General features: G+C 42.3%; 1 protein-coding gene across 10 annotated transcripts in view; it reads right to left on the reverse strand.

The window, feature by feature from the left end:
* Positions 1–1,769: 1,769 nt before the first annotated feature.
* The window catches only part of lrba (LPS responsive beige-like anchor protein), a 302,458-nt gene continuing 276,692 nt past the window's right edge, over positions 1,770–27,535 (reverse strand). For 5 of the 10 annotated variants that reach the window (XM_036137527.1, XM_036137530.1, XM_036137528.1 and 2 more), the window contains 8 exons: positions 26,285–26,477; positions 24,245–24,304; positions 22,519–22,674; positions 18,215–18,382; positions 12,198–12,299; positions 10,985–11,181; positions 4,693–4,844; positions 1,770–2,997 (listed from right to left, as the gene is read on the reverse strand). In XM_036137527.1, coding sequence (XP_035993420.1) covers positions 2,907–2,997; positions 4,693–4,844; positions 10,985–11,181; positions 12,198–12,299; positions 18,215–18,382; positions 22,519–22,674; positions 24,245–24,304; positions 26,285–26,477 — 1,119 coding nt within the window. In that variant the 3' untranslated portion in view covers positions 1,770–2,906. The remainder of the gene's footprint in view (positions 2,998–4,692; positions 4,845–10,984; positions 11,182–12,197; positions 12,300–18,214; positions 18,383–22,518; positions 22,675–24,244; positions 24,305–26,284; positions 26,478–27,535) is intronic. The other 5 variants (XM_036137532.1, XM_036137529.1, XM_036137531.1 and 2 more) reach the window with 3 other exon arrangements.

The following is a 27,535-nucleotide window of genomic DNA, read 5'->3' on the forward strand; positions in this document are numbered from 1 at the left end:
CAGGGGGGAAAATGGCTGTAGGCAATTATTCCCACTTATAAATTAAACATTTTTTAAGTTTCTGATGCTTTGCCACATGTGTCTGTGTACAACAGTGCCAGCACACTTTAATGGAGCTCTGAAGTGGCATTATTCTAGCTGTATGACTAACTTCTGGTGGGGAAAAACATGATTTACATCAAACTTAGAACCGTTTGCTTTCTTTTCTTGATGGGCAGAACTGTGTGCTTACATACCGTTTTATTTCTAAAGCACTTAAATTACCAAAGTGCTGTACAAAAAACCTAAGCACAGGAAGAAACAAAATTAAAACATGGGAGTTAAGTACAGATAAAAGATTAAGACACAGATGTCGATTAATTTTTAAACTGGTTTTAAAAACGGCAAGAGATGGAGCTTTCCTGACCTCCAGCGGCGGCTCATTTCACATTTAAGGAGCTCAAACTGCAAAAACTCAGACTTCTTATAAATCCAGAGGAGACAAAGAGCACAGGATGGTATGGAAAGGTGGAGAGGCCAGACCGAGACGGAAGGATTTTAAAATGTTGATAATATAAAACCATGAAACTTTTTTCTCTGCTCCAGGACAGCTAATCAGACAATTGGATTTCAAAGCGCCCTCTAGTGCTCAGCAACTGGAACTGTTTGCAAGTACAAGCGCCAGTTGATGGAAGTACAGTAGATTCTTAAGTTTACACAACCCGGTTTGGTGTAGTTAAAAAAAAAAAAAAGGATCAATATATCTGACTGCAGACTTTTTTTCCACATAACCTGTACTTTTTAAATAGAAAGCCAACATCTATGGGGCGGAGACAAGAAATTATGATGTGGTTGCATGAGTCTGGCCTCCTTTCTATGTGAATATGTTGATCTTTCAGCGTGCTCGATGACTCAATTCAGACATATAAAGCCACGACAGAATGGACCAGAGGAAGGTTAAGTGATTGAATCTGATTATTTGGTTTAAACCCTGGGGGATAATCTGAAGAAGAGACGGACGAGCAGAGAGCAGAAACCTGCATCATGCTAACAAAAGTGAACAATTATTACCAGGTGAAGATGTGTCCTACACAGAAAAAGGGGCTGAGAAACATCTAAAATATTAGCTTAATGGTGTGCATACATTTGTTGGATTTTTAGGGTGAAACGTTTTAGTTGTGAATAAAACTTCCAATCCCAATAACCTGCTGTGTCAACAGGGGCGTAAATACCTGTGACAAAAGTTTTTATTTGTAAAAGCGGGTAAATGGTCTGAACTTCTCACATCCAGCAGATCCACCGCTGGTCTTGATAGCCGACTCACAGATATTGTTTAAGATCAACCAAAGTTTAAAGGTTGATTTTATGCCGGTGCGTTTTGGTGGTCCTGCAGAAAAGTGCAGAACATAAGAGTATCATGTAGAAAATAAAAATAAATCTGCACTGCAGTTGCACTTAATGCAATGACAGGAAATACATTTAGTATCATTAAAACTAGGTCATATCGGTCTCTCTCTCTCAAGTCACTTTTAGGATGTTTTGGATCATTGCGTTACTTTTGCTCCTTACGAAGCGATTTTATCGTCTGTTTCTGTAGTCAAAATGAAACGTACCTGATTGTGTTGCAGTTTAGTAGTAATGTGTGCTTTAAGAAAGCCAAGAAGCTAAACCCAAGTCAAGATACAGGTTTTATTCCGTCAATGAATGTTTGAGAATAAATATTGACCACTAGAGGGAGCTGTGCAGTTCCAGTAAAACCGTTTGGGAAATGAAGAAAACATTCAGGCCAATTCAAGTAATAAAACTCCTTTTTATTGTCAGAACTCAGCAAACAAAAAAACTCCAGTTGACTGCAAAAATAATGAGTTATACGCCATTCCCATATAATCGGAGAATCAAACAACAGTGAAGCACAGACTTAACGAAAGGAATGTTCCCTTAATGATAGATACTGCAGGCGGATGATTGTTTAACAGATTAGTCTCAACAGAATTTGGTGCCAGACAACAGGTTGAAGTAAGTAATCTTTCTGTAAATTAATGATTATTAAAAAAAAAAACAAGCAGAAATGGAAAAGTCCGACGTTTCATTGCACATCTCACGCTGACCTTTGCTGCTTTGGACTAAACTCAGGACTTTCAGGCTCTGCTGAGACATCTAAACACTTTTAGAAAACCTAGTTCACTACTTATTCAGTCGTTTAGAGAAGAAATGTAAAAGAAATAATTCTTTAAACTAAAGCAGACCATAGTCGCTGATACAGGGAGGTTTTGGATGTCAGGCAGATTAAATAAACCGATAGCTGCTGAACACGAGCCCTGCACAGAAACATAATCTCAAAGCAAGCACGGAGGTACGGAGGGAGCAGACTTCTTAAATAAGGAGGGCTTGTATATAGATATTAATATAAATGGGGTTTCCCTCTTAAATCGCCTTTCTGTCAAGTACATTTTCTTTATGCGAGCATTTCCTATCTACTTGCTGTGTTTCCAAAATAAGAAAAAGCATGTTTGAGTGAAGATTAGCTCCATAATTATTCCCCACACACACACCAACATGAATCACTCGACCCAAAATACATAAATATTTGGATTTTTAAGCCTAACTCCTCCCCCGTGTCCCCCTCCCCCCCTTTCCTTCCCTGGAGGAGATGAAAATAGACTTTTACAGCTAAAAATAGATTGTTTTGACCCGAACAGTTACAGAACCCCCCACCTTAAGATTTATAGGAAAAGTTTTTCTATCTAATCTACAAAATATAGCAATGCCCTTTTTTTAAAAAATAGTTTGTTGCTTTTTTTCCTTTTCTCACTCAGAACAGATTATTCTCCTCCTTCCACTGAGATACATTCAGAACACGGAGCTGCAGGCAGGACAGCGCCTTGGGTGGGACTTCCCACCGGGACGTCGGTGCTGCGGTTTGGACCTCAATATCTGGTCTGGTACTCGTGGTGCCACCTGTTGAAGTCGTTGTAGAAGAGAACGATGCTTCCCGACACCATGCCGGTGATGATGCACCTGAGGAGGAGGGCGCAGACGATAATTCATGTGCATTTAAACTCGATCATTTAGGGATTTTTGCTCGTTTTCATGCTTCATCTTTCAGGAACATTATTTCCACTCTGCTCCATCTAATGAGTAAAGGCCTGTTTAAGCTGTTCGGACACATAAGTAGTAACATTCTGTCTAACCGGCCCTGGCTTTGACTTTTTCTCATAAAGCTTATGCACTTTCAAAACCTTTGTTTAAAGTAGAGGTCAGTGAGCTGTGACCCTTCTTACTATGGAGAACAAGCTGCTAAATGTTATGAACACAGAAGCAAAGGCTTTTCTGTATAATTGAAAGCAATTTCTCCATTAAGTAGCTACACATGCAGCATACTGGGTATGTATGCCATGTATAGTTCTGTTTCTCAGATGGAGTTTTTCATTGCGTCAGTTCAAATAGGATTCTTTTTTCAAATGACTACAGAATTAAAGCTCGACTTTTTATTGGTTTGCAAGAATTGCTAAATCCAGAGCGTAACAATTGAAGCAAACCCGCTTCTCAATCCTTCCTCCTGCTTGTGCAACATAAATTTTTTACTTTAAAGGCATACTATGCAACATTTTTCAGTTAATTAATGTGTTCCATACCGTTTTCGATGATTAAATGAGTCATTTCAGGTCGAACAAAGGTTTTCTCGGCCGCCCTGGTGGTCTGTGGGGGAAATACCGTACTTGCTGGAGCCCTCAGCCCGCACCCACAGGCTCAGAAGTCTCGTGCATCGCGAGAGTTGGTCTTGCTTTACGGCGAGAACTCCATGTGTTTTTGCCCTGCCATTCACTATATGCACGCGCGAAAGCAACCTGCTGGAGGTTTTCCTTCCCGTTAATGGGGAGTTTTTCTTCCCACTGTCGCTTCATGCTTGCTCAGTATGAGGGATTGCAGCAAAGCCATGTACAATGCAGACGACTCTCCCTGTAGCTCTACGGTTCCCCAGGAGTGAATGCTGCTTGTCGGGACTTTGATGCAATCAACTGGTTTCCTTATATAGGACATTTTTGACCAATCTGTATAATATGATTGAACTTGATTTGGTAAAGTGCCTTGAGATGACATGTTTCATGATTTGGCGCTATATAAATAAAATTGAATTGAATTGAATTGAATTGAACAAAGAACCGCATGTTAACGTCAAATAAACATGCAAGCATATCGAGTTTTTTTCTAATTATTAATAATATATATATTTTTTTTAATGTCGGCAAGGCGGTAGCGTGAGTTTGGCGAAGCGGCCGCCTCACCAAGGTAGCACTGCGGGAAATCCTGATGTTCATACCTTCACTGTGTTAGTCATTGTTTGTACTGCCGTTTTTTCCACTTTTCGTTGCGTTCGCCTGTCTGCTAAGCTCAAAACAACCACGCCTGGCTTGATGGAGTAACCAGAACAGCTGAGCATCTTTACGACAGTGCACTTTTACTTTCGCCCTCTGGGGGGAGCCTCGCTGGAAAATCAACCCCGGTTGCATAGTATACCTTTAAGGGTGGCAATTTGATCAAAAGTGAGACTGAGATTGTGCAAGTTCTTGTAAAGTTGTGCTGCTAAATTCTATAATTATGAGCAAAGAATAGTTTTCATTAACCTTAAGCCTCCAGTTATGCTGGTTAACATTACTACCTGCACCGCAGTGAATCTTTCGTTTCAGGTTACGGTTTTTCTGGATGTGTTACCGTTGATCATGGGACATTGCCATGGAGCGGATTCCTGCGTCGCAGACAGGATAGGTGAAGAGCTGTTTCAGGTCGGAGATCCGCCACACGGACACGACTCCTCCGTCTCCCCCGGTCAGCAGATACTGGCCGTCTCGGCTCAGAAGCATGGCCTGCCACAAAGACACAAACACGTCATTATTCTATGCACTGAATCAAGAATGCTACTCAGACTTCAGATTTCAGCTGATTTCATTCGGCTTTTCCCACATTTATTAGATTATTGTATCTAAAATGGAAATAAAGAAAAGTTATTTATATCCACTTAATGCCAGAACTGTGGGAGCCAAAATGCGACTTCCCACATTTCTTCAAAGTCCGAAAAAAAAACTATGATTACAATTCAGGTGATGATGCCACAGCTTTTTAAGCATCTGAGCTACCTAGAGGCACACCTCAAACACGTAAAAAATTAAAGAAAATCTGCAAAGATGTCAGACAATATGATCTCTGAGCTCCACAGGTTTGGGTCACACTTTGGTACAATTTCCATCAGTTCAGCCAGTTAGAAACAAAGATGAAGAGTCTGGGAATGTCCAGCAATCGTAGCATCCAGGAAGGTTCTGGGTCCCAAACATGAACACGTTTAGGTGGAAACTGTGTGAATCAACCCCAGCAGAGGAGCAACAGACTTTGTGAAGATGCTGGCTTAAGATGGCAGTAAAGGAGCGTCATCATCCAATCCTGAGCTGGACTGAGCTGAACCGAGAGGCCACTCAGCAAGGAGGAGGCCGTTCCTCAAAAACCAACAGGCGAAAAGGCAGACAAACGTTTCAAATGCCTGATTATCCTCTGGAAGCATGTCCTCTGGTCAGATTAAAGTGAAATTAAAGTGTTTGGATGAAAAGAATAAACGGGGAAGCTGAAAGCCTGAGAGCAGCTTCCCGTTGTGTGTGGGTCTTATGGTGCAGGAAGGACCGATCCTTTTGGGTACAAACGGGTCCTCTATACAGAAAACAACCCTAAATCATTCAGTCAGTAACAAAGTAGCAGCAGGACCACCAAGTGGATCATGTGGAGCGGCCGCCACAAATCCCCAAGGTGTGTGCAAGGAAGGCGGTGTAGAGACCCCGGACCCAGAATGGGCCAGAGTTCCAGCAAACTACTGAGAATCTAGCGGAAGACGAGCCAGAACATCTGACCCAAATCATACAGTTTAAAGGAAAGCTAATTATTGAATTCATTAGAACACCAGTTACATCAAGTAGCACAGTTTTATCTCTAAGCGACTCAATCACTGTACAATCACATTTTTTTCTAAAATGTTGACATATTCCTGCTCTCGTGAAAACAATGAAGGAAAAAAATCAGTCAAAGTAATCCCAATAATATGTTTTGGGGCATATAAACCTCGTCAAATAGAGCAGATATGGGTGAACTATACAGCCTTTTGGGCTTTTTACTCCGCCGACTAATGGTACAAATTTGTAAAAATTAAGACTGTTGTTGTGCATCTCCTTGCCGATTTTATGATGCAAGCCATTCATTGGTGACTATTGTGCAACACATCAGCTGTCGTCATCTGTTCTGTTGTGCTGCAAACTGCTGCCTGGTGGCAACGATCAATGCGTACGTTTGTCGTCCAGATAAGATGCTCCGTCACCCGGGTCAATTGCAAAGGATGAGTGGACGATTAAATAAGCCTTTCTATCCATCTAATGCTGTCCTGGACCATCTGTACGATTTTAAACTCAATGTGGCCCCCGGACCAAAAGGTTTGCCCTCATCTGATGTAGAGTTTAACTTCTCACAAAAAATAAAACACAATAATCATTATGATATTTGCTAATACCTAATATAGATCACTAAACATGCTCATTATTCTGGCATTTAGCGAATAAAAACACTTTTAACCGACCTAAAACTAATATGTGGTCTGATTGGACGTCAGAGGGTGAGAAAAAGAGCTCCTGTCTCGTTATGCGGTGCACAGAAACGGCCATTTTCTGCCGTATTCTGACCTGCTATCAGCATTTCTGTGGTGAAAAGGCAAATGTCCCACCACCAAGTGTTCTGATCCAACAAATAAGCCCACATTTGTGAACACAGACTCATACGCTCAACTAAAGATGTCTTCCAATGGGAAAACTCCGAGATTTACTCTTCTCATCTGCTTTTCTTGCAAACTGCAGCAGCCCAACGGCTCCCCCAGGATTCGGATGAACACAAATCAAGCCGTGTGCTGGAGACCATTAAGGGCCCGGTGCATAGTGGAAGCCGAAACTCAAACAGTCAGTAGCATCAATCAGCGAGTAACCGTAGCTGCTGAAATGACGAGGCAGAATGTTGCCTTCGGAAACCGGCGGACGACACTAAGAGCTTTTGTCGTTTGCGGTTTTATGACGCTGAAGCCAGGACGTCTTTCAGCTGCGGCCGCTTTTCTGTGCAGTGATTCAGCAAGTCAGTCATCAGCGGCATGTGGGTTGAATTAGGCTCGAGTTTAATGGAAGAAAAAAGGGAAAATAAAGCTGGAACGAGTCATTTTTAGGAAGTTCAGTTGGTATGAAAACAAAAACAAGGCCTCAACCAAGGGGGAAAAAAAGACAGGATTGAGGAAATGATTTGTATATTTGAAAAAAAAACAAAAAACGTTTTTGCACAACTTTCTTAAAGGTTCCAATGCTTGGAGCAGCAAGAGTTAATCCAACCAGCAGTAGACCTGGAACAGCCAGTAACTGAGTGCAGATCTCGTGTCTCAGAGTTTATTTCTGCTTATTTCACTCAGGCACAGCAGACAAACCTAAAATTCATCTCAGCTTGCGTGAAAACAGAAGCAAACAAGCCAGAGATGATCTTTGTGCTGGATTAAAAAAAAAGAATTGTAGCAGCAACAGCATGTTTCTAATAATGACACCAAGATTTACTTTTTCTTTAGATGCATTTTCCCCAAATCTGCCATGTTTTATCTGTCATTGTTCAATCGTTTTGAAAGGCGAGATAAAAAGGGTCAATTCAGAAAATGTGAATTCAGAAACTGGACCCAGTGTTTACATACTGAGTTTGTAATGGGCGATAAGAAGAAAATTTCACGACACCGAAACTTACGACAATAACCAAAGTCATTTTGTCCATGTCGGTATTTTTGGTATATCAAAAAATTTAAGAAAAAGTTGTTTCTATGGGTAAAGGTCGGCTATGCTCCTGTCCCTTTAAGATGCTGCACTACGGCTACAGTCTGTAGTTCTCCTACTGCTCTCCAATATGCATTGCTTGTTGTTATTTCAACTTTTATCTTTTTGTTCTCTGTCATTTTTTTCTTCATAGAAGGTACACCTGGTCTGGTGTTCTGTTAGCTGTGACATCATCAGGGGAGGCAGATCATCCACTTTTACCATCTAACATAGAAAGTATTCCTGGGTCAATGTGAGCTTCTGAGCTTTCTGTGTCTCTGCTCTGTATTCTCTAAGCCCCAGTGGGTCGAGGCAGATGAGCGTTCACACTGAGCCTGGTTCTGGTTCTGCTGGAGGTTCTCCTCCCTGTTAAAGGGGAGTTTTCCTCTCCACTGTCGCTTCATGCATGCTGAGTATGAGGGATTGCTGCAAAGCCATCAACAATGCAGGCGACTGTCCACTGTGGCTCTACGCTCTTTCAGGAGGAGTGATTGCTGCTTGGAGAGACTTGATGCAACCTGCTGGGTTTCCTTAGAGAGGAAACTTTCTGACCAACCTGGAGGATCTGATTGAATTTTAATTTAAAAGAAGGAGTGAAGGAGACGGTTAAGTTGAGAAAATGGAGGAAATTTCACATGTTGAAGCGGCGGCGGCGTTAGAGGAGGAAGAGGAGCAGCTGTTAGTTAATGTGGTGACTACATCTGACCTCTGGTCCAGTCGCAAGATAAACCTGTACATGGTTATCGTGGTGAAGTGCTCAATATATCGCGACATTGATTTTAGGCCATTTCGCCCAGCCTGACTTTGAGGTTTATATTGTTTTAAATGTCCCTTTTCAGGGTGCAATGATTTTTACAACACAGCAGCTCCAGAGGATTAAATAAAAAGAAACTGGGTGTAAACTGTGGGTTTACATGCATCCACAAACTATTTAGGTTAACGTTACTTAACAAGTGGCAGCTTGACTTTAATCTTTTTGGTCTCAGTTGAATTTTGGCTTCATATTTGACGCCTCCCAACATGTAGCTGTTGGTTCATGGTAAGTTTAAACAATTTGTACTTGCAGGCAAGCGCGCTGCTCTAACTTGAACCTCCTATTCAGTTTCCTTCCATCTGTGAGTGAAAATCTTGGGTCAGCCAGTTGAAGCTCAGACACAATCAGGTCTTCCAACGGGATGATGACATCCAAATCAGCAGAATTGTTTTTGGGATGGATGAAAAAGGCCAACGTTAACATGCAATAGAGTTCCTGAGCCGTTAACTCGACTCTAATCAAAAGCTGCAGCTTAAAATTTGGGTCTATGCTGGAAAACAAACCAGTTTAAATAAACTCCACCAGTTCTGACATCAAAAATACGCCAAATAAAGCTTGTTCATGGCTACAAAAAGGGCTTCCGCCTCAAATTAATGCAACCTTAATGCTCATGTTGACCACAATTTAACTTCTGGCTGGAACTGTGTGAATTTTTCGCACTTGTTCTTTGCGTTATTGCTTATCTTTGGGTAAAGTAAAACGATGCAAATGATCCGTTTAATAGAGCAGAAGCAAGAAAACTCTCCTTCCCTTAAGATCGTCACTTGACTGCAGCTTCTTTAACTCATAATCAAGCGTCCGTCTTTGTAAACTCTGCGTGCTGACTGCAGAGGTACCTATTAGGCAGTGAAATCTAAGAGCAGAGCAGGAAGCAGCAGCCTAATGTACTCTTATGCATTCTGCTGTGGAGTTTATGACCTCGGCGGAGCGCAGCAGGAAGCGGGAGAGCTGGCAGACATGTCAGCCCAGCCAGGTAGGAGGCTTCAGACAGACATTATAAATCAGTCCTTTGCCACTGGGCGGCCAAACAAGATGGCCGATGGCTCTGTAGGGGCCAAGATGGCTGAGCCGGCTCGGATGGCTAAAAAAAAAAAAAACGAGTCGTGCAGAAACATGTGCAACCTTCATGCCCATATTTCAGAGATGGGCGGGTGGATTCAGGGATGGAGAAAGTAAAACCTGTAATTTATGGTGACCTTAGTCCTCCTGTTACACTGACAGAGGCGGTTAAAAAAGAACTGCAGGGACGGTTACACTGCTTGAGTCTTACTATAACTTAAAAGAATGTAATCTATTCAGCATGGCTTCCCGAATCCGCTATTAGAGCAAGATGCCGACTGTTAGGCTGTCATGCTGCCGTATGACTGCAGACCTCTATAAAGTCACAGTGTCCACATTTTTGCTCTCCGTTTCCAAGTGCGTGCTGCAGGCCAGGACAAACAGTTATTTATCCCGGAGTCATACTGGGCCGAGGCTCAGAGGGCAAAGAAGATTGATTCTGGTATGTACATGAGTGCACTAAATACTGCTGGATGTGGGGGGGGAGCTAAGACTCACACAGCCTGAATTCAAGATGTTAGGATTTTCCTAATGCCATCTGACGTGGAGGGAATTTACAACAGCCGAGCACCGAGTGGTGAGGAGCGGCTGCAGCCCCCGTTGTTCACCAACGTGTGGGAAACCTACAAAGCAAATCTAAAAACATCATTAGTGTCTTTTAAACACACCGAGGAAAAAAATAGGAAAGCTCGAAACTAAACACGCGCTACTTTCACAGAGCTGGTAATGCGCTCAATCAGTGTTTCCGTGTATTTGTGGCTTCGCAGGAGTGGGCTGCTTGGCAGATTAGGAGCACGAGAGGGTTTTCTTAATAGGAAACAGGCGTGCAGCTGCCTGTCGGGGCTAGCTTACATTTCCCAGGCCAAACCGGAAACGAAAGGGCCGGGAAACCAAAGGCGGTAGCCGCTATCTTGTGTCGCTCCGGCCACCAGGGAGGAAATGTGGGCAGTGGGGAATGTGTCATCCTGCGCTGGAGGGTGCTTAATGGCGTTGGAGTCCAGGACTGACCACTCCTCAAGGAATGTTTTCCACCACCGTCGCAATTTGACCTGACAACAGAGCCGCGGATCAAAAGGAGCGTTTCCTCTGCTGGATGTGGTTTGAACGGCGCGAGAGAGGGATGTGAAGCCTTAGTTTGTCCCGGGGCATTCTGACCCTCACCTCACTCACATCTCAGATGCACGGCGGGCCTTTAATCAGCCGGGCCTTTGGGCCCAGATGTGGTGCAGACGTGCATGTGTGAGGGCGCAGGAACGGCCAGATCCCTCACCTTGATGCTCTCCTCCACTTCCATGTGTCTGAGCAGTTTGCCATTAATGCTGAACAGGCAGAACTGGCCCTTGTCGTAATAAACCATGCAGTGGCCTTCAGTGGAGGACTGGATGAGTCGGGGCCGCAGGCAGCTCTCAGGGGCCTCGAGGCTCCGCAGCAGGTCTCCATTCATGGAATGGATCAGACAAGGGCCCTCTGCACATAGAGAAGAGAAAAAGCTTACATTAGAAGGTTTAATATACTGATTTAGCTTTGTTTCATTTTTTTTTTCTGTTGAGACAACAGAATTGCATTAATATAAGAAAATATATGTGGCTAATTTTAGTAAAGGATTTAGCTACTGCGGAAGAAAGAACTCAGGCTTTTAGCATATCTTTGACAGAGGGATATGGTATATTGCATAAATATTATACCTAAAGCAACTAAGTTAAAGATCCCAGCAACATATTAAAATAAGGCGTAAACTGATGATTTCTTTTTTAAAAATACGAGCTTATTATTCATTTCAAATCATCACAAAACATGATAAATGGTTGAATTTCTAGCAGTCAAAGAAAGACTGCATCTCCTTCAGCTCACAAACTGATGGAGCACTTTCATGCTTTTTACCTCTCAGGTCTGACACAGCAAGATCCTCACATTATGCTTTAAAACACAATTAATTGGGAAGTGAAATGTTTTTTTAGGACTCAATCCTTGGGGTGAATTTAAATAAAGCTGAGGTTTGCATTGCTTATTTTAATGTCTATAAAGTGTTCTCATCAGGAAAGGCATTAATTTGCCAAAGTGTTCTCCAAAACACATCCCTTAATTTTTGCCCCTCTTTAGCCCGAGGCTAATCTGTTTCAAACAGTGACCAAGTTAAAATCCTCTGAGTGTCACAAAAACAAAACCCAGGAAAAAAAGAAGGAGAAAGAAAATCCAAAACAGCTCCTGAAATGTGGAGAAAGTGAAAAATCTAATTTTTGGCAAGATGGAGGATATTGAGGGGATTCCTCAGCTGCTGAATGGATGTTAAAAACAATCAAAAACTCTACAAATACATTTTAGCATGAACATTGTAATTTAATTAAAGCCTCAGAGATTGACATATGATTAGTTATTTAGACTTCCTACAGCAGACCAGTAGGTTGTGGTAATTAGACTGCAGACTGCGCTCATACTGACGAGCGTAAGCCTTTACCTGGACTCAAACAAACTGTTGGCCTCACCTGTGCAGCCGCTGATCACGAGGCCCAGCTCTGCACACACGCTGACGCAGGTCACCTCGCAGTCGTGTCCTGTCAGGATGGCCCTTGGTGTGGTAATCGCTGCTGGGGGAAAAACAGAAACATTTCAGCTCTGCCTTTTTTTTTTAATCACATGTGGTACCAGTTTACGGTCACTAGGGGGAGCTAGAGGTTCAAACTAATTCTCCTGAATAATGATGTCTGAGTACAGGAGTCATCAGGGGAGGTGGAGTGAAATCTTCAGGCAGATTTAAGTATATTTTACATTTTATGTTACTGATCCTGATGTGTTGCGTTTTTAAAACCTTTTTTTTTTATTCATTTCGTTTCACTTGCAGATATTTCAAACACTCAGCCGCCTCCCGTCTTTTAAACCTTCTCCCCATGACGGCCTTCACTGGATCCAGATGTTTCTGCACCAGGCGGGCAGAGCAACAAAAAGCGCCGGCGGGGACCAGACTAAAGTCATGAAATTCGCGTAATTGTGTTTTGGTTCGAGCCGTCAGGGCGAACGACAACACAAAATCATCCGTAATCCCGCCATCTGTCTTCCGTGTCAGTCAGCAGACGAGACGCAGCATGGACGCATAAACGGCAGATTAAGTTTAGCTATAGTGGACGTGATCGTAAACAAAAACCAATTACTGGCGGTGAATGTAGTTTAGACATTTGCTCGGCGTGTCAGAGCTCAGGATGGGATGGAACAGAAGGAACTGTGAAGGTTCTGGTTCAGGGATCCAGGCGGGGGTGTCTTCTTCAGTAGCCCCATCATTAGCTGGCCCTTCTCTTTTAGCTGAAGTTTTACCTTTTTCTGTGGAGATCCCTGAGTTCATCAAACCAACTTTTATTAGATGATCTGAGGACCAGGCTGAAGTTTTGGGGCGTTTTCAGTGGCAGCACCACGACTCTGGAACCAACTTCCTTCTGACCTTCCCAGCAAAGACCAAGGAATCTTTTTTTCAGGCAGGCTTTTAATACCAAGCAGCACGGCAGCTTTTTATCTATGATTTTTTTTTTAATCATTTGTTGTTTTCTTTTTATGTGATCTTTCTGAGCTTTGTTCTTTTTAGAAGGTTGTTTCAAAGCGTTATATAAATCAATAAATGAATGAGTGACAATGAACGCAGGAAGTCAAGTTCAGTTCCAAAAACAAAAGAAGGATGTCGTGGATGGACTTTGACTGGACCATTCTAACACGACTGTGCCTGGATGTAAATCGCTGGTGAAGATTCTCAGTCATCCAGGTCATGGTCATTCCAAAAAAAGGTAAAAAACGATTTACTGGATGTAAATCATTCCGGCGGAGCTTTGGTTGAATGTTAGGCGAACCTTCACCCCAGTGCTAAGACGTCAGCAGCCTCTAAGGACCTGCATTTAGTGCCGTCCGTTTTAGCATCAAGGCAAGGCAAATTTATTTGTATAGCACATTTCAGTACAGAGACAATGCAAAGTGCTTTACATGATTAAAATATAGGAAAATAAAACAGAATAAAAGCACATTGGAATAAGATGTAGGAACAAAATAAAACATGGGAGAATAGAAACTAAAAGCAAACATTAAAAACAGTTGGACTACAAAGTTGAACTAATGATGTTTCAGTAAAACAGTTTAACTAGAACAGTTGAAGGCAATCCTAAACAAATGTGTTTTAAGTGGAGCATAGGAACTAAATTCTGCTTCTCCGTGTTTGGTTCTGGTTCTAGGTATGCGGAGAAGGCTGGAGCCAGACGACCGTAGTGATCTTACCAGCTTCCTAGTCCCTGCTGAAGAAAAAGCATCAGCCGTGATGCTGCCATCACGGCGGGGATAATGTGTTTAGGTCTCATTCGACCAAACCACCTTCTTCCATAGTTTTGCTGTGGCAAACAGGACTTTTTGAGTTTCTTTCAACATTGGGCTACTTCTTACCCATTTCTCAATGGAAGCCAGATTTGTAGAGTGCAGTATAAGAGCTGTCCTGTCAACAGATTCTCCTACCCGAGCAACAGATATCTGCAGCTCCTCTAGAGTTACCATTGAGCCTCTTGGCTGTTTCTCTGATTAATGTTCTCCTTGTCGAGCCTGTCAGTTTGGGTAGAGGGATTTGTCTTGGTAGGTTTGCAGTTATTGTAAAGGTAGTTTTAGTATTTTTTAAGACTAGACTGAAAAGAGCTCTGAGATGTTCAGGGTTTGAGAAACAGTTTAATAACCAACTCAGCTTTAAACTCTCCCCTGTGTTCCTTCCTCCAACACTGTGTGTTCGCTAATGTTCATTAGCAAACTGCTGGGGGCTTCACAGAAAAGCTGGATTTATATGAATTATATTTGACCCAGACGGACTATTTACTGATCAGGTAAGTTCTGGAGGAAAATCAATGCACCGGACTAAATTTAGGGGTACCAGACTAAAGGGGGCTGAATAAAAACGCACAGAAAACACTTTGCAGATACTTTTTGGCTGTACGTACATAAAATGAGGAAAAGTTCAATGGGTATGAATACTTTTGGAAGGCATTGTATGCTGTCACAACAATGTAATTTTTCTGAGGTGTTCTTTAAAACAAACATCATCCTCTGGCTTCTGATGGGAATAAGAAGCATAAAACGTCCAATCTAAACCTGTTTTCACTGTAAATAGCATTAATAAACAACACTTTGCTAAACCCGCTGTTTAAACTGATGCGTTCCCAGTCTTAATTCAATTATACGACATGAGTCAATAAAGCTTCACTAATAAGGCAGGTTCTTTCCCCCCTGAAAGCCACAGCTACTGTAACACCTTAATTAAATTTAGCAAAGAGACTCAATAGAACCCATTCTGCTCTCTAAGTTCTTGAGTAAAAAGCCAAACAGGAGGGTAAGTCGCATAAAAGCAATATTTCAAATCAATGAACCCCATATGTATAGTGCAAAAAATGATAGTGGATTATATTCAGGTAGTTCTATGTGACTAAATGAGTCTGTAAGAACAAGGTTTCTGTATTTTAGCGAGAGAAATGTTTTGAAACTGGAAAATCAAAACAGCAGCAAATTTGTCACCAATAACTGATCTCATATTATTTAATTCCAGTTGATTGTTTTGACTTTTTACATCAAGCTGTCCACTTTGCAGCCACCCGGCTCCCATCGGAGCGGCAGCCCAAACAAAGCCCATCGCGTCCAGTTAACAGCGTCCTCCGCACTAAAAGCAAACACACGAGCTGTAAGCCGGCAGGTTGGAGGGCCAAGCTGGATTTCACTCTGTAGATCTAGAGGGCTGATAAACTGAACAAACTGGAGCAAGTTGGAGCCTTCGCCGAAAGTTTGGTTTAAATTAGAGAGACATCTGACCACAATTTTATACCTGTGTGCGAGCGAAGCTCAGAGGGTTTCAGCTCTCTGTGTGTATGCGTCTGTATCAAACATGATGTGGGGACATTAATCAGCCTCAGCTTCCTGTTACAGAACAGAAATCATGTGAATCAAAAAAAATAAGAGGAGCGTCTGTAGTGAATGATCGTAAATAGAACTGTTTCCTGTTGGGAGCAGGATCTGGTTGTCTGCTGTGTGGCCAGGCTGTTACGCACACCCAAACACTCCTCCCTATATTCTGCTTTTACAGTCTGAGATCTAAAACCTGACCTAATATTGTCTCTCATTTACATATTTGGGAGGATAGTCTGCCACCTTGTTGTTCTTCAGCAATTAGTTGTGTTATTCTTATCTATACAACTTGCATTTGTTTTGTTTCTTACATGTTTTATATCAAATAATCATGTTTAATGTTTGTCTATGTGCAGCACTTCTCCAAAGCAAATTCCTCGTAGGTGTAAAAGGCAATAAAGATCATTCAGATTCTGATTTGCTTCAACAAATAAAAGCCAGTGAAGGGTCAACGTGAGCGGCATGGGCTCTGTGTTTGAACTGCACATAAAGCAGCTACAGATATAATAATTCAGTAACACCAAAGCTCCAGGAGTGCAAAGACATCCGTCAACAGATCGGTGAGCAGCAGACGTCACTGAGCAAACATCAGAAAACGCTGGAAAGCTGGAGTTAAAATAGAACTTCAGGAATGTGTTCTAGCTCGTGTGCAGTGACAGTAGATACTAAGTTTCTTTACAGCTGCATAAAAACAATCATTCTGATTGAAAATCCTTAATATCTTCCTATCCTGAACGTGTTAACTGTAGCTGCTAAGTGTGCAGAGATGATTCTGCACCATGTAGAATCACCGCGGTTATAACTTTTGCGTAAGCACAATCACCTGCAGCCGTTTGAAAGTAGAAATTAGGTTTGACCGTAAGATAAATGAAGAAATAAATGCATTTAAAAAAGTGCTTGTTTTCCATTTCACCTTTTCGTCTCCTCTACAATGCTAACATAAGAGTCATGCTTGGGTTTGCTTTTCCTTTTGCTCTAAACACAGGATTATAAGACCTCCAGCGTAATATTTGTCAGCAATTGGGGAAAAATACATTCCTTTAATGTAAATATGAAAATGTAACAGGTCTTATATTTATAAACCCGTCATTATAATAACTTTAGGTATATGTCCACTCCTATTTTAGTCCCCCCCCCCTCCATTTTATCTTATTTCTACTGTTTTGTTTGTTTTTTGAATCAATTTTTCAGTTTAAAAGGTAGAAATTAGTATGTAGAATGATACAGATCATGTGTTTTTTAATTGTTCTTTAGCCAGATACAGTGATTTGAGTAAGATTTAAAAACAAGATAGATAAATCAACTAAAGTGTTTGGCTTGACGTCTGCTATTGTTTTGGAAGAGAGAGAAAAGGTTATCTTATTTTGGAGACGGTGGAACGCCACACAACATTACCGGGATGAACAAGTAAAAAGAAAAAATACATTTTACAAAAAAAACACAGAAAGAACTAGTCCTGCTTTCCAGCAGATGGCAGTAGCGCCTCTAAGATGTGCTCTGGTGCTCACAGGCCGTGTTCATGTGAACAGCCCCTCAGACGGACCTGCGTCAAGCTTATGAGGTGTGGGAGATGTCCGCAGGTCATTAGGAGCGAGCTGGAACCTTTCTAGAAGTGTGTGCTCTCGTTCGCAGCGTATGAAGAGCGTTTTTTAAGCTTTTTTTTTTCTTTTTTTACTTTTTAGTCCTTTTGGTTTCTGGAAGCAGATTAAAGAAGGTCTGCTGTCTGTCTGGATTTGGTGTCCGTGAGAGTGTGAGTGTGTTTGGGCATGCAGCAGAACATCGTGTCTGGGAGAGAGAGCCTCCTGCGGTTTGGGGCAATGGAGCATCACATTGGGACTGGATGATGAGGGCTTTGTGTGCTCCTGCAGCTGCAAGACTGAACCAGCTGAACTTAGCCAGCATTTTCAGATTAAATTTAACATCCCTGTTTTGTTTTTTTTTAGCTCAGAATGCACAAAGTTACAAATAGGTTTTATTTAAGTAAGAAAACAACTGTGCCTTTCACCTTTATCGTTATCGTCTGCTCTGTTCTGTTTGAGAAACCAACGTGGCTTATTAAACAAATTACAATTTGTCGTAAATTTCATCCCATTTGTGATGGATCACTTAACAACATGTTCGCCAATCTAAGCCGACCAAATTAGCACCGAGGAGGCCGAGGGCCGAGCAATGTGCCGGAGACGCTTTGATCATAGCTGATGCCATATGTTATGGTAACGCGAGGGCGGCCCGTGACATTTTTCACTTTTATCGAGCAGCCTGACCCCGTGGCCCTCGGACGGTCGGGAACTTTCATGTGCCGGCCGACGACCCCCACCAGCTTCACGTTTAACGTCTCTAAGTGGCCCTCACTTTCACTCACATTGAAGACAGATTCCCACACACGCTATCTGGCCTCACTGAAGCGCACACACACACAAACACACGCCATCCAGAGCGGTCCCCGGTCCCGCAGAGCTGCGAAATCCAATCTGCGCGGAGCCGGCCGGGCCCGGTCAGACGAAACTGCTTGTTACTTTGCAGAGGGAGGCCGTAAATCACGCGGCCAGGACTGCCGGTGAGGGGCGAGCGCTCGGAGCGGCGGTTTTTCACTCACCGCCCGGGTTCTCGCCGACGCTGCTGTGCTTTCCGTTCCAGTACCACAGCAGCAGGGTGGCATCTCTGGAGCCCGTCAGGACGTAGCAGTCTCCTCCGATGTACGACTCGGAGCGGGCGAGACACGTCACCACGTCCCGGTGCCCGAACACTATCTGGGTCAGTTTCCCTGCAAGCACAGCGAAGAGGAGAGAGGCTTTTAATGCGACACAGCAGAGATTCACGCTGAACGCACCGCCGACCGGCCTGTAGGACGGGACCTGCTGATACAAATGAAAAGAGCGATAAAATACGATCACACAGGACAGAGTGTGCGTGTGGAGAAGGATTTCCTCATCCTGAGTCCAATGTGGGGATGAGGGAACGTGTTCTCGTTCTCGCCAAAGCAAATCAAAGAGAAAACGAGAAACCCTGAGGCTGCATTACTGTTGTATAGTATTTTAATACTCTGTATGTGTATATATATATATATATATATATATATATATATATATATATATATATATATATATATATATATATAAACAAGTTTGTGTGTTAATTTTATACTTTTTACTTTAAGTTATTAAGAATATCCTCCAGGATGAAAAAAAACATTCACATGGGCTTTCAGGAATATTTTCAGGGTTTCTACAAGTTTCAGCAGGTCAAACTAAAACTTTTTTAAAACTCATGATTTAAATTTAAGATCTAAAAAAAATACACAAATTAAATGAAATGAGTCCCTTAGCTCACTAAGTCTATGACATACTTATTTAGTGAGTTAATCATAACTTTGTCAGTATTACTGGTCTCTTTTACACTTAAGTTACCAAACTTCAGTCTCATTAAACAACATTTAGTCAGAATTATAAGAATCCATAACAGGTTTTAGATCAGCGGGTGACACTTTTTTTTTTTTTTAGCAGGGTGCATTAAAGATCAGGGATTACAACACAATAAACTTCACCAAAAAATCTACCCACAGTTGTTGGCCTGCTGCTGGATTTTGAAGTCGGGTCGGTTCGATCCAAATTCATTCATCTGCTTTTTACCACCAGGCAAAAGCCTCATGAAATTATTCTTTTGCAACTAAATGATAGAAATCTATTTAGCTGTCACATTCTCTTTTATATGATACTTTTCGGTTTGTATCCGTGCATCTAAATGACATTCCCGCCTGCAGATCAAGGGTCCCAGTATAATAACACCTTAATTACCAACTCCAAATAATGAATGGAAGAAGCAATGAGCATTTATGTTTAAGAAGTCAAATTTAAGGGCTATGATGGAACTGCTAGTAAAAAAAAATAAGCAAAAAGCAAGATGTGCTACCAAACAGGAGGTAGCCCTGTAACACGCTGGACCCAAACAAAAGGAAATAAATATCCCTTTCCTGACAGATGCAACTGTTTTAAGCTGCGAACACGAGTTGATTTTCTGACTGATCTGAGATCAGGCTTGTGTTAATACCCAGACAGGAATAAATACTTGCTCCAAATCTGTGTGCTCATGCACAGTGCACCATGTGTATATGTAAAGAGGCTAATTGCTGTCAGATTTCAAGACCACAACTCCACCGTCTCGCTGTCTAATACCCATTACGCCCGTCGTAGTGTGACCTCCGCAGTCAAACGCAGGATACTTCACAACACGTGACATTTCTGTCTGGGTGTCAGAAATCCACATCCTCTGGATAATTAAAAAGCTTCTCCCCAAGACGACGCGGATTATTATGAAAGCGGAGCGGGTCAAAGACCTGACTCCCCAAGAAGAACACAGACATCAAAGATGTGAAATGTTTGACGCTTTCATAAACAGTGGAAATAAGTAATGATGGCTGCTGCAATAATGGCTACCATGCACCTCAGATTAAACACACACTTCTGGTTGCTGCACGCCGCCGTACGGAGCTGCTTTCTCATGCATGTGCGCCAATCGGGTCGTGTAACTGATAAAATCCAGCGGGCCCTTTCACCTGGGGGAATTGGGGGCGCTGGCAGCAGCTGTTGAGCCGCGTTCGATTAAACTCTGCTCACGTTTCAGTCGCACACCCTGGTGGCAGCAACACAATAGAGCTATCTCTGCGTTCTCACTCCCCACCCTCCTCCCTCCTCCAGAAAGACAGGGAGGGCCTGGCCTGTGGAGAAATTGAATTGAGTCTGTTGTTTAGGTGCATGTAGCGCTCTGAACGAGGCGGCGCGGCGCGGGGTGCACAGATGAAGCTTTGGACAGTTTCATTTAGGACCCCTGACCTCCTGGCATTTTTTTTGGTGAGTGTGTGTGAAAACGTTTGAATAGGGCGCGTGCATGCAAGAATCGAGTTGACGGTACTCAGGTGTAAATGCCGGGGCGTTGCTGAAGTTTGGAGGAGATTTCAGCATTAAAGAGAAGATGGTTTTGACCCTCTAGGCTTCCCTCGCAAAAAGTATTCACACCCTTTGAACTGTTCTACTGTACAACGTCTCAATCACAAACTGGAAAAAATATAACTGAGATTTTACGAGATATCACCTAATTGTAAAGTTGAAAAAACTAAATTACTTTTTTTACAGCCAATTTTAATAAATCAGTAATGCACTTGCCTAAAGGAAACACATTACATAGATTAACAAAGACTGATGATGTTTTAAAGCCTTTATTTCTGTTAATTATGATTTGTCTTGCACCTCCAGCTGATAAAAACAGCATTAAAGATTAGAAAATTGCTTCGGCCCAATAAAAAAGTGATATTTTTCATGCAAAAATGGGGACATAATGAAAAGTATGTTTAATGCCACCTTAAAGGTTGTTTTTGTTTTTTCAAAAGGTACTTTTAATCTGACAAAAAACCCTCTTAGACGTGCAATTCTAATTTAATGAACATAGTACCTTTCATAAAATGTATTATACATACATTTTAATTTAAAAAAGAAAAAATGGAAAAGGTGGATATGGAGTTATACTCAAGCCCTTCTGATCAAAACCTTGAAATATCACCTTTGGGGTCATGTCTCTACCACCTTTGCACATCTAAAGACAAATGTTTGTCTATTCCTCGAAAAATATAGAATATGCTAAGTTAGGATGAAAAGTTAGGATCTGTGAAAAATCAAGTCTTGCAAGAGCTTCTAAACTGGATTTAGATCTGGTCTTTGAGCCAGTCTAACGCATAAATACAAGCCCAATTTAAACCGTTCGGTTCTAGCTGTGGCTGTATGCGTCTCGTAAGTGTCTCAGTTCTCAAGTCTTATTCAGCCACAGTTACCACTGGGCTCCTGGCTGCTTCTCTGATTATTGCTCTACTTTATGGCAGCTGTGGCTCAGTGGATAGAGTAGTCGTGTTTTAATTAGATGGTTGTGGATTTGATTAGATATCGGTATGTGAACACTTGTACATCATTGAGGGCGACAGGGGGAATGTGACTGTAGCATAAAGTGCTTTGAGTGGTCAGTATGACCAGAAAAGATAGAAAATGTCAATCCATCTACCATTTATTTACCTACCCAGCCTGTCAGTTTAGGTGGAAGGCCATGTCTTGGCAGGTTTAAACTGTGTGATACTTCTTCCATTGTCGTATGTTGGACTGAACAGAGCTCTGCAAGTTGTTTAAAGCTTGGAATAATTTCTGATAACCTAATCCAGCTTCTTCACAACATTTTCCCAGACCCGTCTGCTGTGTTCCTTGGCCTTCATAAAACGGCTGGATTATACTAAAATTAAAACAGCATATAGTAAATTCCAGGATCTTTGCAGACGACTGCCCTTTGTGGCAACTTGTCGCCACAGGGGGCAGACGTCTGTGTGTGTATGTATATATTTATTTATTTATTATTGGGCCGTCAGTGAAGCTAATAACAGCTAGCGCTAGCTTACAGGTCTGTTGTCCGGGCGGTTTAAAACACGTGAGCTTTATGTTGCTCTCAAACATCCGTGTTGTACTGTTAGCACGTAGCACCATTACGCTCACGGTCTAATTCCAGCGTAAATTTGACAACTTTCAGTGTAACAGCCTGTTACTGCGGTTTAAACCTTGCTGGTTGAAGTTGCTGCCTGATTATGATAATTTACTCCATTCAACCTCCCAGGTACGTTCCATGTTACTCAACCGGTTGGTGGTTGTGGCTGTGTGATTTAATAGCTTTCCTTAACAGATTAAATGTCACCTTTTAGTCTTGGGATTGTGTGAAATAAATTTCCAGAGTGATTTATTTAATTATATATATATATATATATATATATATATATATATATATATATACACACACACACTTTCTTTTTTCTTTTGCTGCTTCCGTGAAAAGGAAAAACATACAAGTGATCTAATTCGCTCCTTTATAAAGTACCTGTATCCGTGGAGTAGACCCGGAAGCTCTTGTCCCAGAAGCCACACAGCAGGATGAAGCGGTTGTCGGCAGTGATAACAAAACACTGCGAGCTGATGTGGATGCTCTGATCCAGAAGGTCTGAGATCTGACGCCGGTGGGAGCCCACGTTACTGGCTGAAGGGAAGAAAGCAAACAGCAAACATGTTAAAAATCCACAGACGCTAAATTTCAGGGTGGGAGCCAACAAACACTTTGAGGACAGCAGCTGCAGCGGTTAAACAGCAAACCACACTTTGATGCTCCTCCACCGAAGCTTCAGTGTGAGGAAGATTTGCGGGATGACCCATAGACATCCTGGAAACTACCCGTTTTCCATGAGATCCTGAGTAATGTCCCAGTGTGGACAGACTTTACAAAAGGGAACCCCACTCCAACCAGAACAGACACACAAGCTTCATCTTTTTATGATCAAATATAATTAATCGCATATCTGATTTACTGACACCGAAAGTGCTATCGTTCTACGTCTGCGCTAAAGAAAAATGTTGCTTTTCTTACTTAATGGGGTCAAACACCCGCAGGAGCAGGTAAGACTTGGAACATTCAGAGTATCTGCTTCTACTAATATTTCAATTTTTTTTAACATTCCCCAGAGCCACAGATGGCTCAACGTTCATCCTCAATTTACTGTGTTTAGCTCAGGCTTCTTCTGGAATGCAAACAGTGTAAATATATTACTGACAAGAGCAAAACTCCCAGCTACCCCCCCCCCCCCCCCCAAAATGTGCACGCACTCCCACATGGATGACGCTTCAGTGTTACAAACCAACCGATGTGACATGATGATAAACATCTCATTCTGCAAAACTGAAATTCTTCTAGAATGAGATGAATACCGGATTCTGTAATAAGATTATTTTACTTTTCTAATCTCTTATAGGGCAACTATAGAACTGTACGTGCAGATCAAGATGAATAACTGAGAATTAACTCTGGTTATTTTCAGTAGTCAAGTGTTTGGGGGGGGCGGCTCTGAAATGGTCCCGTGAGAATGACAGTGACCACAACATTTGCAGACAAAGACCAGCCCTCCTTTTTTTGCAGATGTGCATGAAGCTGCACGACGGCGCAGAAAAAAAGCTGCGAGAGGCGGGAGCGGATAGAGAGCGGCGCGCTCCTCGCCGCTCCACCGGAGCATCCCATACATCACGGCAACTCGGCACTCCTCTCCTGCTCATCAACAAGTCGTGAAGGATGAGAGGCGCACATATTGTCCTGACAGCCGTCCGCCGTGCATTCTCAATCACACATTATTACCACATTCATATTCATTTCCACTGACACGCGTCCTTTCCCTCCGCTCAAATTAAACCAAAGAAGATGCGGGAGAGGGAGGGAGGGAGGAAGAGGGGACCAGGGAGAGGGAGGGAGGGGGAGGAAGAGGAGGAGGAGGGGGGGGAGCTGATGATGAAATGCTGGCCTAGGCCACAGCTCATTGCATTCCAATTTGCATGCAAATGGTTTAGTGAAAGAGCAGGGCCTATATCATGACGAGTGAACTGGGGCAGGGGCTGAGAAACAACTCTAATCTACCGTCCAGGGACACGGCTCCGCGGACCGCCATGAGTCACCGCGACGCCAGCAGGACCCGAGCGCAGGTCCACGGAGCATTTCATGTCATGCATAAACAGGCGCACGCTCAAGTGTGCTTTGGATTCCTTAATGGTCATAAATGACAACGTACTTATCAGAGGGTCAATTTCCACAGGAAGTGGGTATCGCAGCTCCCCGCTGTTCTGATGACCTGACAGAGAAGAAGAGGGATTGGGTTAATATTGTAATTGAGTGGCCTTGTGAAACAGAAGGTGCATGGAGGTCATTACAACACAGTGGAAACTATAACCATAACGCTATAATGTGACCCACCGGCCTAAGACGGCTCCTATGAATTATATATCAATTATATCAGAATGTCAGCAGAAAATATAAAGCCCAACAATCCTAACATAGCACCAGTCCAGAACGATGGATTTTATGCTGATGTAAAATAAAGTTTATATATTCTATGTTAATCATTAATAACATTCTATAATCACGTTTGCTATAGATTGTGATCCTTTTGGTAGATCTGTTCAGCACAATTGTTAGATTGTGATAAAATTAAATATCGACACGTTTTGAGCATATTAACAGCCATAGAAGATCCAACCTGCTAAAGTTTTCACCATTCTCCAATTTCTCTAGATCATTTCTGGTCCCTGGCTGCTTCTCTTCAGCTCAGAACCAAAATAAGTCTGGGGGCTGAGGTGGTCATAGAGGAAGGTTGATCATCTCTGTGATCATGTCTTTGGTGTGTCGTCTGTCCCATCTCTTCTCTTTGGCTTTTTTTAGTTTAAAATAAGTTTTAATTGGTTTTAAGTGTTTCATTGTTTGAATTATTTGCTCAGGCCTTCATTATGCACATTGACTGCTGTTGTGTTTTATTGGCTGGACTATACTTCACTTTGGTACTATGTTTGTTTAAAGTGCTTTAGAACTAAAGTTGGTTTGGTGGTCTGGATTAGGTAATATGGTTTGGATCATAATTCCGCTGAAAGATCTAATGGGGACCTACTTTTAGTTGTCTGACTGAACTGGATTTACCTTTAACATGTCTTATTTCTAATTCATAGTTCATGATGCCATGCAGTCTAATGAAGCTCCCAATACCTTTGGAAGTGAAACCAGCCCACAGCACCACTGATCAGCCACCGTATCTAAAGCGGGGAACTAGGAGCAATGCCAGATATTCATCCTTTGCTGAATCTTTATCTCATCTGATCGAAGCATGCAGTTTTAGTTAACGTCTCTTTTGCCATCTTGCAAACTCTCCACTTTTACATTTGTGATGGTATGAAAATAAAAAGGCCATTTCCTGACATGTCTGTCCCAAACGGTTCTCTAATACTTGTTTTGGAGACATTGGAGCCCACAGAAGAAACCTGATAGGGTTGCAGTGAGCTTTGGAACATTTCACCCCCCTTTTCATTACCAGTATCAGATATGTAAGATACTCAGATCATGGCCCATGGTCTTATATTGTCTCAACTGGGTCAAAGTGAACCCTGATTGAACCCCTCTTACAACGCTTTTATCGCGAGCAGGACTCGCACCCTGAGAACAATAAGGGGCCATCAGAACACTAACGATCGGTTGGGTAGCCTGATCTTCCTCTTGTTTTAGCAATTTTAGTAAAAACCCTTTTCTTAACTTTGGCTTTTTTCCCCCCAGAATAAATGTTTTCAAATAAAGGTTTGGATTGTTTTCATTTTGAGGGAGAATATGGAAGTAAATATATTTTCAGTCTTTTCAAACATCTTTAATAGGGATGCTAAGCTTCTTCTGAAGACTACTATTCTTATAATAGTATCCTGACCTACTGTAAATATAATGATACGTTGAGTCTACGGTGGTTTGTGTTCCTCCAAAGACGTCAGTTTATCCTCATGTTGTCATTTATCCGCATGACCCCGAGGCTTTTTCTAGGGTCGAATCAGAGCCGAGTAAATAAGACTTTGCAAAGTGATTGGCTGATGTATGCAGGCAGACATGAGACCTAATGCTGGCTGCTCCGTGTGTCACATTTAATACAGCAGCCTGGTAGACACAGTCAACCACCTCTCAAATCAACGTCCATTCTGCAGAGACCAGACAGTTTGATCTTCATAGAAATGCAGAAATGCAGCACTGTTCACCTGACTTCAACAATACCGCACAAAAACACAAACATGCAGAAACTGCCCACCGGCCAAGCCGTGCCATTTGTTGACAGCGAAGAGGCGGTTGGCGGTGACGGTGACGATGGCCGGGGAGGCGAGGCCCGGCTGCGTGTTGGCTGCGACGTGCGTCACCGGAGAGTTGGACGGGAACTTCAGCACCATGATGACGTCCTGCTGCATCTGCTCCGTGAACATCAGCGGCGTCTGCAGGAGAAGATACTGTTCAGGGGCCGAGGCCGGACGACAGGACAAAAGAACGGAGAACGGGACCGTGGCCGAGACAGGAGGAGGAAGGCGAAAGCAAAAAAAAATAAATAAATAAATAAATAAAAATGGAAGAAAGCAGTCCAGGTTGGTGGCAGCGAGGAGAACAGAAGGGAAAGGGAGGAAGGAAGAGCACAAAGAGAAAATTAGGAAAGGGATAGAAGTTAACAGCAGTAAGCAGTGACAGGAAGGAGCTGCGTTTAGGTTTAGGAATCAGCAAAACATTGATTTTACTGTACTTGGAAGCAAGTAGAAAGTAAGAAAGAAGTGAATATATTTTCAACTCTAACACTGTAATGAAATACTTGAAAAGATTAATAATTTCTCTAAGAAAGTCATTTTTAACCGTTGACTAAGATCTGCTCAGGAAATTGGCTGCAATTCCAAAAAGTCAAGCTGGTAGTCTTTAATTTATCTTCAGGATAGAGTATTAGGATCGTAATCAATCTTTGCTGATAGAAACCTTTTATGTGGCCTCCAAAAAATGCATTTCTCTTCGCTTGCTGGAAGGTTTAAAATGTACTTTTAAATGGCCTGATCAGAGAAAGTTGGCCTCTGTACAGCTCAGATGTTATCAGCCTGTCCTCCTGAGAAGTTTCAGACCCGTAAACTGGTTCGGCTAAACGTGTGAGTTAACATCTCAGGAAGCTTTTGTTTTAAGGTCAGAGATGCTGCGGTGTCACTGGGTGCTTCACTACAGTCAAGATAACCTATGGTGTCCCTCAGGGATCCATTCTAGGACATTTCTATGTCATTATTACTCTTACATTACCACAAATTCTTGGACATTTGGCAGCGACCCATTTGTTGTATCAACCATGTGGATCTCTTACTGTCAACTCCTTTGGCAGAGGGAGGTGATTTGATGAACTCAAAAATGTAATAACTAAATAAATATCTTTGCTTTAATAAAATATATTTCAAGGTAAATTCGGGAAGCCTTTGCTGGTGAAAATAATCTTCACGGTCCTCAAAGAGGAATCTTTTAAAGGCTTCCTAGACATTTTATTGAA

The sequence above is a fragment of the Fundulus heteroclitus genome, chromosome 5 (genome assembly GCF_011125445.2).
Source record: "Fundulus heteroclitus isolate FHET01 chromosome 5, MU-UCD_Fhet_4.1, whole genome shotgun sequence".
NCBI classification, from domain to species: domain Eukaryota; kingdom Metazoa; phylum Chordata; class Actinopteri; order Cyprinodontiformes; family Fundulidae; genus Fundulus; species Fundulus heteroclitus.